This window comes from Elephantulus edwardii, unplaced genomic scaffold, assembly GCF_000299155.1.
Source record: "Elephantulus edwardii isolate Elephantulus edwardi_28Jun2011 unplaced genomic scaffold, EleEdw1.0 scaffold00063, whole genome shotgun sequence".
Classification (NCBI taxonomy): domain Eukaryota; kingdom Metazoa; phylum Chordata; class Mammalia; order Macroscelidea; family Macroscelididae; genus Elephantulus; species Elephantulus edwardii.
In genome coordinates, this window is record NW_006399813.1 from 2,912,334 (window position 1) to 2,931,706 (window position 19,373).

Sequence of the window (19,373 nt, forward strand, 5' to 3'; positions counted from 1 at the left end):
TCCCAATGGAGGATATAGAAAACTTTTTAAAAAACACACCAAAAACTCCCACTGTTGTTGATGCCAGCTCACAGTCCTCTTACAGACAGAGTTGAACTGCCCGGTAAGGGTGATGGAAGCTGACTGCCACCACAGTTCTCTAGTGTGCTGCAGCTGCTAAGTTCAAGTCATCCACCTTTTGGTTACCAGCTGTGAGTCTAACCATTGCCATCAGGGCTCCTTGACAGATGTAGGAGGACTCAAGGTGTGGGCACTCAAGGCATGTGGGTTTGGAACAACAAAGTGGAGAAACCAGGACTTGTCTGAATGCCATGGGCAAAGGGCACAGGCACAGAAATCAGGTCCTCACCGGAGCTGCAGAAATCCTGCGGTTCTTGCCAGCTCCTCCATTCCTTCGGTTGGCGTATCGGGGGGCATACGTGCGAGGGGGCACCTGAGGGGGCATAGTTTTGCTCCGAGCCACGGGTTTTCCTGGAGTGTCCTTGCCGAAGTCCAGGGGGCCCCTGCCTTCCTTCCAGCCCCTGGTGGCATCCCGCAACATCTCTGTATCATAGGTTGACTTTAAGTTGAGTCGTGTAATTGCATCATTGATATCGTCATAGTCCACGGACCCGAGCAGGCACCCCTGTCCGCCACCTCCCGGCTCAACCTCTTCCAGGATCCGATGGCCTATCAATTTGCCTGGTGGTTGTTCGGCCAAAGAAAATGTGTTGATGTCGTTGGGCTGGGAGGTCTTAGAGGAGAAGGGTGACCCTTTTCTGGGAGGCAGAGGGGGCGTGTCCCAGATAGAGACTCGGGGTGGTAGAGGAGGTGGAGACAGTTTCTTTGAAGAGTCATCCACGACCCCTGGTCCTGGGGACACAGGGTGTCCCCCATCTGAACCATTAAAAATATAGAGATAGTCTCCAGACAGGGAGCCTTTGGGCCAAGGATCTGGGCCAGGCTGGGAGCCCTGGGAGGTAGAGTGGTTGGGCAGCCCTTCCTGTGGGGAGAGCGAGTTGTAATTGAGGGTGGGATCCGAGCCAGAGAGACCGCGGAGGAGCTTGAGGTCGTTCAGCCTGCCTGCTGGCTTGCTGTAGAAGTCCAGGACAGGCTCGTCCCAGCTGATGAGAGAGGAGTCTGTGTTCTGCTTGGCCCGACTCTCCTCCTTGTCGTGTCGGAGCCGGGACAGAGCATCATACTCCATCTGCAGGGCTTCTGCCATCGCCAGCTCTTTGCGGCTGATGCCCACCGACTCCAGGGACTTCCAGTGTTCCCCATTGCCCTGAGTCGAAGACATGATGAGGATGAGGGGTGGAGGAGACAAGGAAGGAAGCCTTCTACCTCCTGCCAAGGCCAGATATGAAGGCTTGGAGCATGGTGCTCAAGAACCTGCAGGCAAGAGGTAAAAAAAAAAATTAGTCACTGAGTCACACAGAGGTCTTTATTCATAATTTAGTGTAGATGACAGAATCAGAGCCAGGGCCTACTTCTTTAGTGCCTACAACAGATTGAAGGAAACAGGGAAATGGGGAGAAAAATAGACATCAAGACGATTTCATTTAGCAACGTATCAAATACATCCATCCATTCATTCATCTATGTATGGGTACCTTTCAGGAGACAAGAGAAAATGATGAAAGCAAAGGCCCTTCAGATTAAAAGAGGATATATGACAGGAGACGCTGTCAAAGTCTATATAATGAATTTGGACTGGTAGACCAATCTATATTCATAATTGATAAGGAGATAGTAACATCAGGAAGACAGTCCAGGTCTGAGCAAAGTTTCCTGTTATTATACATAAGGTCACTATTGAGTTAAGTCAACTCAATAGTAACTAACAATAAAGAGACATTCCCTCTCTCATTGCTGTCAGAACCGATGTGTAGCTGACCCACCAGTGGGTTTCTGAGGCCATAATTGCAGAGGAAGAGGTGGCCCATCTTTCTCCCACAGAGCGGCTATTGGATTCACACCATCAGCGAGGTGAGGCCTTGGCTTGGAGGCACCGCTCCCCACTGTGGACCACAGCCCCAGAGCTCCCTATACACCAAGGAGGCTGGCTGAAGTAGAAAACAGCGGCCATGCTTAGTGTACAGAGAAGGAGCTCTCTTGGACTGTGGTAAGGAATTACGTTGCCAACCCAAAGGTGTGAGGTTCCAATCCACTAAAGGTCCTGTGGGAGAAAGATGAGCAATCTCCTCCTATGTGGTTTTACAGTCTCTGAAAATCCACCAGAGGGTCAGCTATGAGTCGGATCCCTCCCAACCGTACAAACAACAACAGTGTTGCTAGAGATGTAAACACTTAGCCTCCGCTCACTGAACTGCTGGTAAAAATGACAGCTCATACCATCACTTTGGAAAACAAGCAAGTTTTTAAACATATTCCTATCATTTGACCCAACTATTCCACTCTTGATAAAAGTCAATAGTTATAGAAAGGCTTCACGCCTTTTGTTCATAGGGTCGCTATGAGTCGTGCTCAACTTGAAGGCAATCAAGAACAACATTATTTCACCCTTGGACTCTTCTCCAAGAAATGAAATTAATAATAAAGGCTATTGCCTCACAAAGATTTGTATGTGAGTATTTATAGGAGCTTTATTTGAAGACTCCCAAACTGGAAGCAACCCAAATACCCAGCAACAGGAGAATGGATAAATAAATTGTGATGTGCCCATATATTAATATTAAAAGTCACCAAACACCCATGTTTACTGCAGCTTTGTTTGCAATAACAAAGAGCTGGAAACAACCCAAGTGCTCCTCAACAAACAAATGGATAGAGAAGTTCTGGTATAGTCACACAATGGAACACTCTGCAGCACTGAAAATCAAGGAACTCATGAAATATTACACAAAATGGGTGACCCTGGAGGACATTATGCAGAGTGAAGTATCTCAGTCAAAAAAGGACAAATATTGCATAGTGCCACTGTTGTGAAACGTGTGACTGACATCGGGGTTGGAAGGAGACTGAAAAAGATATGATAAATAAAGTACACAGCATTGAAACAGATAAAGGAGAGAACTGTTTAAAAGGAATATGTGATTAGATATTATTGTCATGACAGGAGTCCAGAATGAAGGCTGCACAATGGAGTGGACTTGGGGGGAGGGACTGCATAACAATGAAAGAGTTTTTCTTTCACTTTTCAAGCAGAAGAGTGAACTGGGGAAGGGGTGCAGGGAGAAAAGTGCAACAATGAATGAATGGAAATCCTAAGTCTCTGTAAACTTTCACTAAAATTCATTTTAAAAAAAGTCACCAAAAACTTTACTGCCATTGGATTGGAACAAACTCATAGCTGATCCCTCTCTGAGTTTCTGAGATGGTAAATCACACAGGAGATTGTTCATCTTTCTCCCAAGGAACATGTGCTGGATCCAAATTGCCAGAGTGCGCTGGCTGCCTTTGTGTTAGCTGTGCAGTTCCCAAGGAACAGGCCACCAGAGTTCCCTTCACACAGTACTTACTACTCAGTAACAAAAGGAACAAATTATTATTACATTTAGTAACATGAATGAATTTCAAAACGGCTAACTTGAGTAAAGAAGACAGGCAAAAGAGCATATGTCTTAGGTCTCCCAAAAAACCCCTCACTAATCGACAGGGACAGAAAGTAGAACAAGTGTGGCCTGAAAAAGGTGCACGAAGAGGGACAGTTACAAAGACAGGAGAAGTATGAGGCGTGATGAGCACAGTCAATATTTTGACGGTGAAATGAGTGTCACAGAGTGCATGTATGTCTCAAAACTTATGAACTTGTATATTTTAAATAGGTCCAGTTTATTGCATACTAACTCTACTTCAGTAAAGCCGTAAAAGCAAAGGTCTATTAAACAGACCTTGTATCATTAACCAAATTATACCGGGATCCTCCCAAGGTACACAAACACGTACAATAAATTGACGCTTTCCAACTGCTAAGACCTTGGCTCCAGATGGATCGCAGGTGTGCCAAGACATTGATTCCAACAGCCTTCACAACCCAAAAGGCCCAGAGCCCCCCAGATAGCTACCTCTAGTTGCAAACAGTACCATCCCACCCCATCACTCTGCCATTTACTGCAGTGCTGGTATCTGGAAAAGAGAGACACTACAAACATAGTAAATTGGCCTCACACACTGGCTCACAATTCTGGTTGTACCTTAAAAACACTGGTTGTCACCACAACAAGATAAAGGTAAATAATCCAATAGAAAAATGGGCACAGGATATGAACAGACACTTCACCAAAGAAGACATTCAGATGGCTAACAAGCACATGAAGAAATGCTCAAAATCCCTAGCCCTAAGAGAGATGCAGATCAAGACAACTATGAGATATCATCTCACCCCAGTCAGAATAGCAAAATTTAACAGAACAGCAAGCAACAAATGCTGGCGAGGTTGTGGAGAAACTGGAACCCTGATTCACTGTTGGTGGGAGTGTAAAATGGTGCAACCCCTGTGGAAAGCAGTATGGCGCTTTCTCAAAAAGTTGCAAATAGAGATACCATTTGACCCAGCAATTCCACTACTGGGAATATATGCCAAAGAGACCATAAATGACATCCAAGCAGATATATGCACACCCATGTTTATCGCGGCTTTGTTCACAATAGCAGGGAGTTCGAAACAACCTAAATGCCCATCAAAAAATGAATGGATAGAGAAGCTATGGTATATTCACACAATGGAATACTATGCTGCATTGAAAAACAAGGAACTCATGCAATATTATTCAAAATGTGTGACTCTGGAGGACATTATGCTGAGTGAAGTATCTCAGTCACAAAAGGACAAATGCTGAATGGTGCCACTATTGTAAAACAGAACTGACCTTGAGGTTGGGGAGAGACTGAGAAAGATGGATTCAATAATGTATACTGCGTTGAAACAGATGAGGGAGAAAAATGTTTGAAAGTGTTATGTGATTAGGTATTTTTGTCATGACAGGAGTCTAGAATGAAGGCTACATAGTGGAGTGGACCTGGGGGAGGGTTTGTAAAACAATGAAAGAATTTGTCTTTTACTTTTCCAAGAGGGTAGTGTACTAGGGAGGAGGGTTGGGAGGGGAGAAAAGTGCAACAATGAATGAATGGAAATCCAAAGTCTCTGTAAATTTTTACTGAAATTAATAATAAATTTAAATTACAAAAAAAACAATAAACAACCAACAACGCTGGCTGTTAGGGAGCTCTGGTGGCCTAGTGGCAAGAAGCTGCACTGCAATCCCAGAGGTACGCGGTTCGAATCCACCAGATGCTGTGCTGGAGAAGGAGGGGCAAGCTCCTCCCGTACCAGTCAGATCTGATTTGATGGCACACACACAAAAAATAATAAAATATAAAAAAATACTAAAAACACTGGCTGCTATTGTTGTTAGATGCCATCAAGTGAACATAGCGGCTCTCTTAGCAACAGATCTGAACTCTGTCCTATCCTGCGCAATCCTCATCATTTCTGACACACTTGAATCCACTGCTACAGTCACTATGTCAATTCATCTCCTTGAGGGCCTTTCTTTCTTTCTTTGATCCAAGCATGATGTCCCTTTCCAAGAACATGCTCAAATATGAAGATGAAATGAAGCTTTGCGATCCTTGCCTCTAAGGAGCACTTGGACTGCACTTTCTCCAAGCCATATGTGCTTGGTTTTTTGGCAGTCCATAGGGTATTCAGGGCTCTTCTCTAACACCACAACTCTATGGCATTGATCCCATAGCATCTCTCTGGTGGTTGCAATCTACCAGCGGCTCCATGGGACCAAGATGGGCAATCTCCTCCTGTGCGATCTTCAGCCTCCCAAAAGTCCACTACAGGGTCAGCTATGCGTTGGTTCCTGTTCAAAGGCAGTGAGTTTGATGAGTGTTTTGATTGTGACATCCAGTCCACACTTGGACATTCTGACTTAATTGATCTGTGATCACCAAACCAATTGCTATTGATCACATTCCATCTCAAGGCAGCTAGCTTCATGTCATTGCAGAGTTGGGTTTTCAGCAGCTGCTTTTTTCAAAGTGGAAAGCTAGACCTTTCTTCAGACCTTCCTTTCAACATTTCCATCACCTGGGGAATCCTTGTCTGGGTTAGGGTAGCAGCAACCTCAAGAGGAGATTCTAGCTTGAAACTGAAGCTGTGAGTCACAGAGCTGTGTGTGTTTGATGTGGGCTTGAGATTAGAGTGGAGACAAGACTAGGTGAGAGCAATATAAAGTAGTCACTCCTGACCCTAAGTATTTGGCACAGCAGTTCACAATTAACACAATTACCAGAAATAGTTCAATATATGGTTACCGCTTTATCCAATGGAAAGCAAACATAAGAAACATATTATTCTTCATGATCAGAAAATTAAAATCATTAGTATGAATAAGATTCAGATAGATTCTTGGATGCTAAATTTTATTAGACCCAATATGAATGAAACCAAAGATACATCCCCTAAAGCAGCGTACCCTTCCACGACTCTGGTCCATCTCTCAGGCCCATACACAGATTCCAGGACAACTATTGTACTTATAGAGAGCCTTGGTAGATTAGTGGTAAGGAATTGAGCTGCCAATGCAAAGGTACATGATTCGAATCCACCAGCTGTTCTGGAGAAGAAAGATGGGCAGTCTCCTGTATGATTTACTGCCTCTGAAAATCAGCTGGAGGGTCTGCCATGGGTCAGTTATGACTTGATGGTACTCAGTAACAACAACATTGTACTTATGAAGTATCTAGGTCCCTAAAGAGAGAATGGCCCAAGTCCAGACTCAAGGTATTCCAAGCAGCTCTCTGCTGACTCCTCTTTGCCAAGTTTCTCCATAACTCCTTATTAGGTTCCATCAAGTCGGCTCCGGCTCATGGTGACGCACCATGTGTAAGAGTGTAAACCATTGTCCAGTCCCATCCCACCTTCATAACAACGAGCAGCTTCAGTTCCTTGCTGAGGCCTCTGTGCATCAAATGCCTTCTAACCTGGAGTTCGCCTTCCAGCACTATGTCATACAATATTCTGTTGTGATCCAAAAGGTCTTCATTAGCCAAATTTTGGAATTAGATCGCCAAGCCATTCTTCCTAGTCCATCTTAGTCTGGAAACTCCACTGAACTCTATCCGTTAAGACTGGCTCTGGTGGTACTGAAATACTAGTGGCCTAGCTTCTGGCCACACACAGCCACCAGAGTAAGACAAACCAAGAGATCGGTAGTAGAGCACTCCTTACTGATTGCTTTAATCCACAGCAGGTGTGAGACAGTCCTTGCTAATTCAAAGGAATCAGATTTGAATAAGCAGATAAAGATAACTAGATATGGGCTGCCTCAAAGAGAGAATCTAGTCCCAGAGGGAGGAGATCCTAGTGCTTCATAAATAGGAGACACTAGATAACCGGTCAGTACTGAACTAAGTTTAAAGGGTTGGGACTTTTTTTAACTTTAATATTATTATTTTTTATTATTTTATTTTATTATTTTTGTGTGCGTGTACCGTCAAATCAGATCTGACTGGTACAGGAGGAGATTGCCCCTCCTTCCCCGGCAGAGCATCTGGTGGATTCGAACCATTTTAATGAATGTTCAGAGACTTTGGATTTCCATTCATTCACTGTTGCACACTTTCCTCCCTGCCCAACCCTCTCACCCTCTCACCAGTTCACTTTTCTCTTTGAAAAGTAAAAAAAAGAGAAAAAAAAATGTTTTTCATTGTTATACAATCCCTCCCTCCAAGTCCTCCTCCACTATGTAGCTTTCATTCTGGACTTGTGTCATGACAATAATACCTACTCACATATCCCTTTTAAACAGTTTTCTCCCTCATCTGTTTCTATGCAGTATACATTATTTATCCCATCTTTTCTTAGTTTCCCCCCAACCTCAATGTCAGTCCTGTTTTACAACAGTAGCATTATGCAGTATTTGTCCTTTTGTGACTGAGATATTTCACTCAGCATAATGTCCTCCCAGGTCACCCATTTTGTATAATAATGAGTTGTTTTTCAGTGCAGCGTAGTACTCCATTGTGTGAGTAGACCACAGCTTCTCTATCCATTTGTTTGTTGATGGACACTTGGGTTGTTCCCAACTCCTTGCTATTGTGAACAAAGCCGCAATAAACATGGGTGTACATATATCTGCTTGGGTGGCAGTTATGGTTTCTTTGGGGTATATTCCCAGTAGTGGAATTGCTGAGTCAAATGGTATTTCTATTTCCAACTTTTTGAGAAAGTGTCATACAGACTTCCATAGTGGTTACATCGTTTTACACTCCCACCAACAGTGAATAAGGGTTCTAGCTTCTCCACAACCTCATGAGCATTCATTGTTTGCTGTTCTGTTAAATTTTGCTATTCTGACTGGGGTGAGATGATATCATAGTTGTTTGAGCTCAAAGTTTTTTAATGCAGAGAATCCACAGGGGTTTTTTTTCATTACTTGCTATGTATCTGAAAGTTGAACAATGGATAAGGATAATAGAAGAATCGATGCCTTCGATTTGTGGTGTTCAAGAAGAATACTGAAATATCCCATGGACTGTCAAGAGAACAAACAACTATGTCTTTGGAAAAACACAACCAGGATGCTTCTTGGAGGCAAAGATGGTAAAGCTTTGTCTTAAATTCTTTAGGTATGTTTTTAGGAGGGACCAGTGCTTGACAAATGACACCATGCTTAGAAAGGTGGAGGGTCAGGAAAGGAAAGGAAGAAGCTCAAAAAGATGGCTTGACATAGTGACTGTAACAATAGGCTCAAGTATAGTACAGATGATGAGAACAGCACAGGATAGAGCAGGGTTCAGATCTATTCATAGGGCCTCTACGAGCTGTGGTCAACTCAATGGCATGCAGTAACAACAGCCATGCAAGGAATGAGTGAATCAGCTCTGAGCTGGGACAGGGAGGACATTACACTTGTCTTAGTGAGTTATGGTGGCACCGTGAGTCGCACAGTTAAACCAAGGGCTGGGTTTCTCTGCTGGTTTGAATCAGCCACTTCACAAGAGAAAGATGTGTGGTTTAGCCTTAGAAATCCAGTGGAGGGTCAGTTATGAGTCAAACCATTTTGAAGGAAATGAAGATTGTAGAAGGAACACCAAGGCTATTGGAAAGTATTTTTTTTATTTCAACTTCTGGCCTCTCTTCTCCACTAACATATCCACATCTGCCTTCATCCTTTCTGTCCCTCTTGCTGGTCTCAGAGGCAAGCAGGCTCCTCCTGCTGAAATACAACCCCCTTGTGCTCTTGCCTCATCCTTCAACCTCTTATCTCTAACTAGGTCTCTATCTTCAGCACACAAACATGTTCACACTTCAGCCTTTAAAAAAGAAAGAATGGGGGGGGGGGCTACACTCTTGGGAGCCCCAGGAGCACAGCAGTTAAACACTGGGTTGCGAATGGAAAGGTCGGCAACTCAAACGCATCAGTTTTTCCATGACAGAAAGATGAGACAATCCACGTCTGTAAAGATTTACAGCCTTGGAAACCCTATGGGCAGTTCCACTGTGTCCTGCAGAGTCATTCCCTCCGTGTTGGAATTTACCCAATTGGCTCCATCCAGCTGGTTTTAAACACCCTTGGTTCTTTGTCTCTCTGCTCGCTCTTCCTTCCCAACCAAGCGTCCCAAGAATCTTGACAACACATGATGGTTCCAAATGCTCCCTTCCCATTTACGCTCCAGTACACTGTAATCTGGCTTGTGCTCCCCATCATTCCACCAAAGTTGCCCCAGCAACCACGTTCAGGCTGCCCAACCAGGGGGCGTTTCTAGCTGACTGGGAATTTCTACTTTTTTGGCCTCCAACTCCCTCCTTGAAATTCTCTACCCCCCTCGCTTCCTCGGCCTGACTTTTCCCCTTGTTCTCTATTTCCTTATTTGTCTTCCTCTTCCTCTGTCAACCCTGAAATGCTGGCGTTGACTTGGGAGTCCCTTCTTGGCTCTCTATACCCTCTGTTCATCTTGTCTCATTACTTAGTCATACCACCATGCTAATGTTTTCTAAATACTAATTATTTCTCTTCCAAGTTTGTAGGCTCCCCAATATCCCAATCCCAAAATGTATAAGACGGAAGGTATCATCTCTTTCCTCTCTGCAGTCTACTCTTCATGCCTAGTTCCCCAGCACAATCTATGACACAACAAGGTGCCCAAGCAAGAAACCCTACAGCCACCACAGATTCTACCTTTTTCTCACCTCACCATATGCAATCACCAAGGTCCACCAACTTTCCCTCATCACTCTCTCCCAAAGGAGCTGCACTGTCATCCCAAAGGTACGTGGTTCAAATTCACCAGCTGCTCCAGTGGGAGAAAAAATGGGCAGTCTACACCCTTAGGATTCAGCTGCCTTGGAAAACCTGCTGTAAGGTCAGCTATGACTGAACACAACAAACAAAAACAACCTTTCACTTAGACAGGTCTGTGGATCTTTCCCCCCTTTAAGGCTTTCCCTTATAACAGCCCCAGGGCTTTTTCTAAAGTGTAAATCTGATTCTATCACCCATTCTTTAAAATCCCTCCATAGGCTCACTATTCCCATTCCCTTACAAGGTCTTTATCACCTGCCCCCACCTCTCTTATCTCCACCATTCATTACCATGTATTCCATACCTCAAGCTCTTATCCTTGGCACGCCCTTTCCACTTCCTTTTGCCCCAGTGACTAACAAGACTTTGCTCAGACATCAAGATTTTTAGGACACTTTTTCCAAATCCCCAGATTGGAATAAAATATTAAAAATTAAATATCTGCAGATCTGTCATTTCCATGAAATTTCCACTTCAAGTTCTGAATCCACTTCCTTTCCATTGAGAAAAATCTATTTGAATCTGAATGCAAGGGCCACGTTTTTTATAAACCCTGTGAGAATTTTTAGATACAGAGATGGGTGACGAAAAGGTAGGTTCTTCCTTAAACAAGGGATTGGGATTCAACCAACCGGGCTGGGAGTGACAGTTATAGAGGCAGGTAGATGGATGGCTGAGGCTACACAAGGTGCCTTCCAGACCTACGAGCCCTTTAAGCAAAACCTTTAAGTCAGGCTTCTAGAGGAATACAAACTCAAATCTCAAGGCTAAGGACCAGCCTTAGGCTGGGGATGATCCAGCAGGCCCCACTCCTGAGGTTCTTCCCAGACTGGAATTCAGACAGAGGAAAGCCGAGCTACCCCACTCTAACCACCACTGGTTAGAGCCAGGGCACCACCAGACTGTCTGTCTGTCAGCCATGAGGGGATGGAGGCCCAGCCGCTGATAGACCTCAGAACCAGGTTCCAGAAGGCTGCTCTCGCTCTGACAGTGAGAGAAACAGTGAGCATGAGGGGCAAAGGGCGTCCCCTGCAGGCCCACAGAGCTACCCCCTCAGGGGAGGTCAAAGTTCAGAGAACTGCAGCCAGGCACCAGATGAAAAGGTCAAAGGGAAGAAAGAGGTGGAAAGAGGACAGCAAGAGGAGAGCAACCAGTCCCAGCAGCCTGAGTCAGAGCGAGCTGGCTTCCTCCAGGAACACAAGTGCCCATTACATTTATTATCCAGAGGGAAGCACTCAAAGTAGTTTAGGAACAGGAATTTCATGTTTCATGCTACCAGCGCCCCTAATCCAACTCCTCTGATGACCTCTGGCTGGTCTACATATCAGAAAGGGCTCTACCCTTCAGTCCTTAAAGGAGGGAGGGCTGCTAGGAATTCTGGGAAAGGCAAAGATTCCAGAAGGCCCAGGAAGAAGGAGGGGTGGATCTTAACTACCCCACTGCCAGTTCTAGAAAAGCTGGCTGGGGCCAGTACTGCTGTGTCAGGCAACTCCAGGCAGGGTCACACATACTGTATGCAAGTGACATCTCTGAGCCCAACAAAGAAAACAGTGTGAGCAGCGCCCCATGGAGGTGTGCGTCTTGAGGGCTTTGACTGTTCTCAGACGTCCCTCTCTAGGGGAGCAGGTGGAATGGATCTGAAAGGTCCACTTTTGGTCAGCTTCCTCTAATCACCTGCAGGCACCGCTAACATTTTCCCGCATTTGTTTTCCTGTGTCTCTGACCATTTGAAAAATAACTGCAAATACTTCACCTCAGATATACAGTTCACTTTCAAAACTGGTGTCCTGAATTCATACTTGAGGTTGAATCTGTCAAGGCTAGGGCAGTCTCCCATATAAACACACCACCATTGGCATTCCCATGGAATTAATTTAACAAGTACACAAGCTGTTATCAGATATACAGTTCACTTTCAAATGACCACAGTGGTGATCCAGGAAGTTTTTTTAAAAACATACATTACCAGTCCCTGAACTGGAGTCTCTGATTCAGTAGAGACAGTCCCTCAACAAAAAAAAAAGGTCCCATAGTCAGGTTGAGCTCCACAGACTGGGGTTCTGAAAACTCCTTGGAAGACAAGAGGGACTTAGAGAAAGGAACCCCCAAAAAGCACTGGCAGCCAGTGAAGGAAGATAACAAGTTGATGGCTCAGTAGGTTAGTGCCAATGTCCAAGCAGCACCAGGCACCAAACCCAGTCGATGCAGCTGCTAACAAACAGCTAAGGGCTGCCAGAGGAGGAAATGAGGCCAGGGCAGAGCCACACAATGGGTCAGATTCAAAGGGTGGAGCCAGGAGAGGGCACACCCTCCACTGGAGCTGGTTCTGTTGAGTTCCTGGGCCAGAGAAGGAGGAGTCCAGGCCTGGGGTAGCTGGAGAGGGCTTCCTGCTCCTCTTGCTGTAGGGTGATTCGGGCTTGGCACTAACTCACTCACTTACTGCCATTGAGTTGATTCCAACTCATAGTGACCCTACAGGACAGTATAGAATTGTCCCATGGGGTTTCTATCTTTATAGAAGGCTGTAACTCTTTACAGAAGCAGACTGCTTTCTCTAAAGTGGGAGCCAAAGGAGCCTCCTGCCTCATATCCTGAGCCACAAGGCTGGATACCAGTGACTACAGAGAGCCAGCTACGTGCCAGGTACTATGCTTCTAGTCTAGCTATCCAGTCGAGCAGAACCCAACTCATAGCAGCCCACATGTGTCAGAGAACAATTGTGTCCTATCTGCTTGCAGCAGCTCTGACCACTGGGGAAGCAGATCACCAGAGGTTTCTTGCACCCATGAGTGAACTTGAAACTCTGGTTAGCAGCCAAGCAGGCCAAGCTAGATCACTGTGGCATATTTCCACTGACTTTTCAATCTAGCATAGGCATTAGACACATACATAAAGAATTCAATTCCATATTTGGGTATAAAAAGACAATACATATCTTAACCCACCGTGACTGGGCACAAAAAGTGGGTATCATGAGATGAAATGTGCCACTCTAATTCATATGCATCAACTAGTTTGGCAGTTACATAGTGATGCCATTTGGCAATTTGGTACCATGCCATAATCCCCATGATGTGATCATCCTCTATGTGACTGATATAGTTATCTTTCATTTGCCTGTGTTGTAAATCTTGAGCTCTAGATTATGTAAATGAGGATAGATTACGTTTGCTATGTTAAAGAGGCAAGATTAGGGTGGAATACATCCTTGATCAGGTCATATCCCTGATCTCCTGCAAGGGGAGTTTCCCTAAAATGTGGCCCACATCATCTTTTATTTCACAAGAGTTAAAAAGAGAGAGAGAAGCAAAAAAAGGGGAAGGGGAGATGTCAATGGCACCAAGAAAGAAGAGCTGAGAGTGAAGCAAGTCTTTAGGATCCAGAGTCCCTATGTTGAGAATCTCCTAGACTCTGGTGACAATTGATTCCAAGCCTTGGAGAGCTCAAAGGAACACCAGGCCTAGATATTGGGAGGAGACATGGACCTTCCCTCAGAACTGGCCTTCCCCAAAACTGGTGCCCTGAATTCATACTCCTGAAATGTAAGTGAATAAACTCATTATTTGTTAAAGCCTTCCTTATGGAGTATTTCTATTATCATAGCAATAGACAACTAAGAATTATGAAACATCCTACAACCAGGAGAAGATAACGTAGATGAATGGGATCTTCTAAGACTCAAATCCCTATGCACATCCAGAAACTTCTCCAATAGGGTAAAAAAGGAAGCCACTGACTGGGAAAAAGTATTCGGTAATAACATATCAGATAAGGGACTTATATCCAGAATTTATGAAATACTTGAGCACCACAACAAGATAAAGGTAAATAATCCAATAGAAAAATGGGCACAGGATATGAACAGGCACTTCACCGAAGACGACATTCAGATGGCTAACAAACACATGAAGAAATGCTCAAAATCCTTAGCCCTAAGAGAGATGCAAATTAAAACAACTATGAGATATCATCTCACCCCAGTCAAAATAGCAAAATGTAACAGAACAGCAAGCAACAAATGCTGGCAAGGTTGTGGAGAAACTGGAACCCTGATTCACTGTTGGTGGGAGTGTAAAATGGTGCAACCCCTGTGGAAAGCAGTATGGCGCTTTCTCAAAAAGTTGCAAATAGAGATACCATTTGACCCAGCAATTCCACTACTGGGAATATACCCTGAAGAGACCATAGCTGACATCCAAGCAGATATATGCATACCCATGTTTATTGTAGCTTTGTTCACAATAGCAAGGATTTGGAAACAACCTAAGTGCCCATCAACAAACGAATGGCTAGAGAAGCTGTGGTATATTCGCACAATGGAATACTATGCTGCATTGAAGAACAAGGAACTCATGCAATATTATTCAAAATGGTTGACTCTGGAGAACATTATGCTGAGTGAAATATCCCAGTCACAAAAGGACAAATATTGCGTGATGCCACTGTTGTAGAATGGGACTAACCTCGGGGTTGGGGAGAGACTGAGTAAGATGGGTTCAATAATGTATACTGCACTGAAACAGAGGAGGGAGAAAACTGTTTAAAAGAGATATGTGACTAGGTATTTCTGTCATGACAGGAGCCTAGAGCAATGGCTACATGGTGGAGGGGACCTGGGGGGGGTTTGTAAAACAATGAAAGAATCTTTTCTTTTACTTTTCCATAATTTTTGACTCATGTACTTATAACTTGTTAGTTAAATTTGTGTCTTCTAGGTTGCAACACCCCCATGATACATCTTCAAGGATATGAACATGTACGGCTAAGCACAATTAATAACAGTGCATCTAAATTCCAAAATCAATCTCCATAATAGTCTATGTGTTTCCTACTGCCAAAGGGGCCCTTTAGAGTAGTAAGAGAAGATCTTCACCCTGAAACCCACAGCATCCCTTTTCAGCAGGAAGTAGCTAAGAGAATACGCCATCCCTTTTTCCTTATGAATCAGGGTGAAGTCTCTCTCAGGGAGGAGTGATAGGGAATGGCAAAGGACACACTGACAAAGGAGGTTAATCAGAACTGACTTTGACAAGCACTGTGGCAACTGGACAATTAAAACAGACATTCGGATGGCGAAGAAGAACAAACTGGGGAGGAGGGTAGAGAGAATGGTGCAGCAATGAAGGAATGAAAACCCAAAATCCCTGAAAATGTTCATTAAAACTAATAAAATTTAATAATAATAAAAAAAAGTATTAACACTGAAAAAAAAAAAAGAAACATGACCTGCAGCCATGGCCATCCCACCATCTATGACAGCTTCTGAGACTGCTCTAGGAAAGGACAGACACAGTCAAGGAGTTGGAGGACATAAGGCCTTTGGTTTCCAGGATTTTCTTTTCAGTAAGGATGCCTCTTCCTCTCTCCTACCCTTCAATGCAAACACATATCCATACCCCCTGGCTTTAGAGGGGGGAAGGGGCTCATTCCCACAGCTCCACACACAGTCCCATTTGTGACCTGCTGCCCAGCTCTCTTCCCACAGACCCTCTCCCCACCTCTGACTCAATTCCGACAGGGAATATTGACATTTCCTGTTCACGCCAAGGAATTCAACTTTTCCAATAGAAAAGTGAATAAGGAATGTTAATTAAGCCAGCTCCTGCTCCAAACAGGTAGTTGATCCCTGACTCCTTATTAACAGACTACAGGTTTTACAAGGCTCTATCATTTTTTTAAGGAGATGATACAGTGTTATATGTTGCAGTAACTCAAAGGTCTGTGGTTCAAATCCACTGGATGCTCCTCCAGGAGGGAAATCTCCTCCTGTAAAGATTTATAGCCTTGGAAAGCCTCTACAAGTCAGAAACAAGTCAAGGGCAATGGGGTTTTTTTAATAAGCTTTTAGGAGCCATGGTGATGCAACACTTAAAACACTCAGCTGTTAACCATAAAGCTGGTGGTTTGAAACCACTAGCTACTCTATGGAAAGAAAAAGCAAACCAAACACAAGACTTGGCGATCCACAAAGAGCACAGCTTCCACCACATTCCCTGCAGATTCTGGAGTCTGAGGATGAGGAAAGACAGGAATGGAAGGGGTGAGGCAGCTCATGGCTCCTCTGTAAAGTTTCCTTCCCAGAGCCGTTAATTTAAATGGCAGGGCTAGAAACCAGAAGACTGGCAACCAGCTCGATGGAACCTTTGGCGAAGAGGGAGAAAGGCCTTGGCAGTGTATGGATTCTAGTGCAGGAATCGTCCCAGGAGCCAGAGCAGCCACATCTCTTCTCTGTCCACTCCACTCTCCCTGACTCTCCTCCCTCACCCCACCACACGCTCAAGAAACTGGTCCTGACAGATTCATTTAGCCTAGATTCCATCAGCTAGGGAGCCCTGGGGACGAAGTGGTAGGGAACTATAACGTCAATCCAAAGAAAGGCAGCTCAATCCACTAGCTGCTCCACAGGAGAAAGATGGTCAGTCTCCTCTTGTGCACTTTACTGCCTCTGAAAACCCACTAGAGGGGCAGCTATGAGTCGGTTCCAACTTGATGGAACATAACATAACAGGTTCTATCTGAAGAGCACAGGAGTTCAAAGTACTATCTTTAGCCTTGTTAGATCTCCAGAGAAGGGTGGGCAGGATGGTGGGAAGGAATAGAGAAACCTCCAAGGGGATCTCCCCTTCGAACCCTTAGCTCCTGGCTGAAGGGGGTACTTCTGCAGAAACTTCACATACAACTCTCACACCAGCCCAGCACCCAGAGAAACAACCATGGAATTTCCCAACAGCAATATCTAGGATATCCCTGTCTCTCTGAACATATTACAGACCCCAAGAAATACAAAGGAAGGAAGCCGCTCTGCAAAGAAGACTTAAGAAAATGAATAGCGTTGGACCTAGGAATACAGCGGGTCTCACTTGTCTTTGCCACTTTGCTTCACTGCACACGTTTGCTTCCTGAAAACTTAGGTCTCCTGAGTTGCCCAGGCTCTCACCCCTGTGGTCTCCGGCTTAGGGTCAGCTTCTCCACCTCCTGCCCTTTAGAACCCAGTTGTCCAGGATTTCTGTGTGGGCTGGGAGAACTCCCTGGAAGAGGCCAGTCCATTAAGCAGTGCCCAGAAAGCAAGGTCGCAGCGGTTCCCTTCCCCCTTGCCCTTTTATAATTTAAACCCAACCTAGCCAGGGCACAAAAGTGAGGGCTGAGTATACCAACAATTCCCCGTTCTGCCCAGTGTACTCACCAGCAACAACAGATGATGGGCAGTGCTGGGTCCGCCTCGTCTGCTCTGGTCCCAGCTCCCCCAGTCCTCAGCTGGGCTGGGCTAACCCATCAGTACCTGCAAGGGGAGGAGAGAGCACTCAGAAGAGCTTCCGATTACAGAGCAGCCTCATGCCAACGGGACAGAGATAGTGGGCATCTGCAGAGGCTTGAACTAACCGGAGGGCACCAAAGGGTCCTAGTGAGGCAGCCTTCCAGAAGGAAGACATCCTTGCTGCCGGGGAAGCGGGTGGTGAGCAATGCTTTTTACCAGGTTATTTCCAACCCATTAATAAACAGCAATTCTTCACTTGTTTTCTGCCAGCACCTTTTTCAGACAACTGATGTGCTTAGACGTCTCCATGACAGGGTCCTTCTTTGAATTCTAGATGTGCAGAGAGAGGCCCCCCCCAAGGGGAAGTGCTTTTGCCTTGGGCCTCACAGAGCTGGGGAGGACTGTGGCCGTAATCCCCAGGAGGCTATGTAGAGGTGATTCTCGGAAGCCATCTTGATCTGGGGCCTCTGTATTTCCCTCCTAAACACAAGCTCTATGCACGTATGCCTGCCAGAAACTAGGGTGAGGAAGACCTTGGGGAATTGGTAGAGCCCCACAGAGCTGAGTAGGTGGGGCCAGGGGCCCCAGGTGGCGGTGCTATCTGTGGGTAGAGAGGGTAATGGATTTTAAGGCCGGTTGCAGGAGCCAGTGGGCAGGGCCAGGCTGTGTAGGCGGTGGGCTGCAGCAGCTGACAGCCACCTGCTCAGCTCTGACAAGAGCCGCCAGAGGAAGTCAAGCAGAAAAAGGCTGAAGCGCCAGCCATGGGAACAGCCAGCTCCTACAATCTCGGGCAAGCGTCTTCCTGCGGGGTCCCTGAGGGTCAGGAGGCTCTACACACATGTCCACAGGCCCGTCTCTACCACCACAGCTAAGACAGCAGCCTAGAAAGGTCTTCTGACAACAGAGTGGGAAATCAACAAATAAAGGCTCTTAAAAATCAAGAAGATCCTGACAGACTACAGTCATCCTCAGAGATCTCAAGCTACTCACATTACATGCACATAATCCCCTCACACCTTCCTCAATGCACCCCACACACCACACATTCCCCACACCCTCGCGACCTCTCCTATGCACAAGGCCCCAAACCCACGTCCCAAACCTTCCCATCCCTTAGACCGTCCCCCATACACCCTACACCTACTATACAGATTACCTCATCAGCTCCCTGAGGAGAGAAGGCTGCCCTAGACCCCTTGAGGGCACATTCTTAGGGTCACCAACAAAGACTTAAGAAAAAGTCTGTGGAAGCTTGAACTGATGAACCTAGAAGAAGAAAGTAAGCAGGACCCTCCAGGTCCAGCAGGGCAGCTCTGGCCTGTCCCCATGCAGCTCGCCCTTCTCTGCATTCTAGCACACTGAGGCAGGCCTAGCGCTCAGAGGGGTACCAGAGAGTGCTAGGAAAGGAGCCAGGAAGAAAATCCCCAGGGCATCTTTACCGGCCTTCAGCAGGCCCCAGGGCCAGGGACTTATTTCCTGCTAAAGTGTTGACAAGCCTCAAGGAGAAATAAATAGGGCACCAGTAGCTCTTTTCTTTCATCCCAGGAAAAAACAAAAACCAAAAACTCAGCATAAGCCATCTGATACTAATTTACACAAAGGTGTTGGAAGCTAAAGTGTTAGTGACCACCAGAGGCATGCATTTAAAAACAGGCTGAGGAGGCTATAAGCCAAATCCAAGTGGTTCTAGAAATGGCAGGAAAGTTCTAGAGGTGCAGGGAGGAAGCATCCAGTAAAGGATAGGCTGAGTGGATCTCCAGGGTAGGCTCTGCCTCTCCAGGGCCTGCCCTGGTCTCCACTCCTAAGCCCCAGGAATCTCTTCTCTATCAGCCTAAGTCCCCCACAACGCTGCCCAACAG

At 45.6% G+C, this 19,373-nt stretch overlaps 1 protein-coding gene across 1 annotated transcript in view; it reads right to left on the minus strand.

The window, feature by feature from the left end:
- Positions 1 to 1,282, minus strand: part of PIK3C2B (phosphatidylinositol-4-phosphate 3-kinase, catalytic subunit type 2 beta) — a 59,469-nt gene extending 58,187 nt beyond the window's left edge. Inside the window, exon 1 of the mRNA XM_006887899.1 lies at positions 350 to 1,282. Coding sequence (XP_006887961.1) covers positions 350 to 1,279 — 930 coding nt within the window. The 5' untranslated portion in view covers positions 1,280 to 1,282. The remainder of the gene's footprint in view (positions 1 to 349) is intronic.
- Positions 1,283 to 19,373: the final 18,091 nt, after the last annotated feature.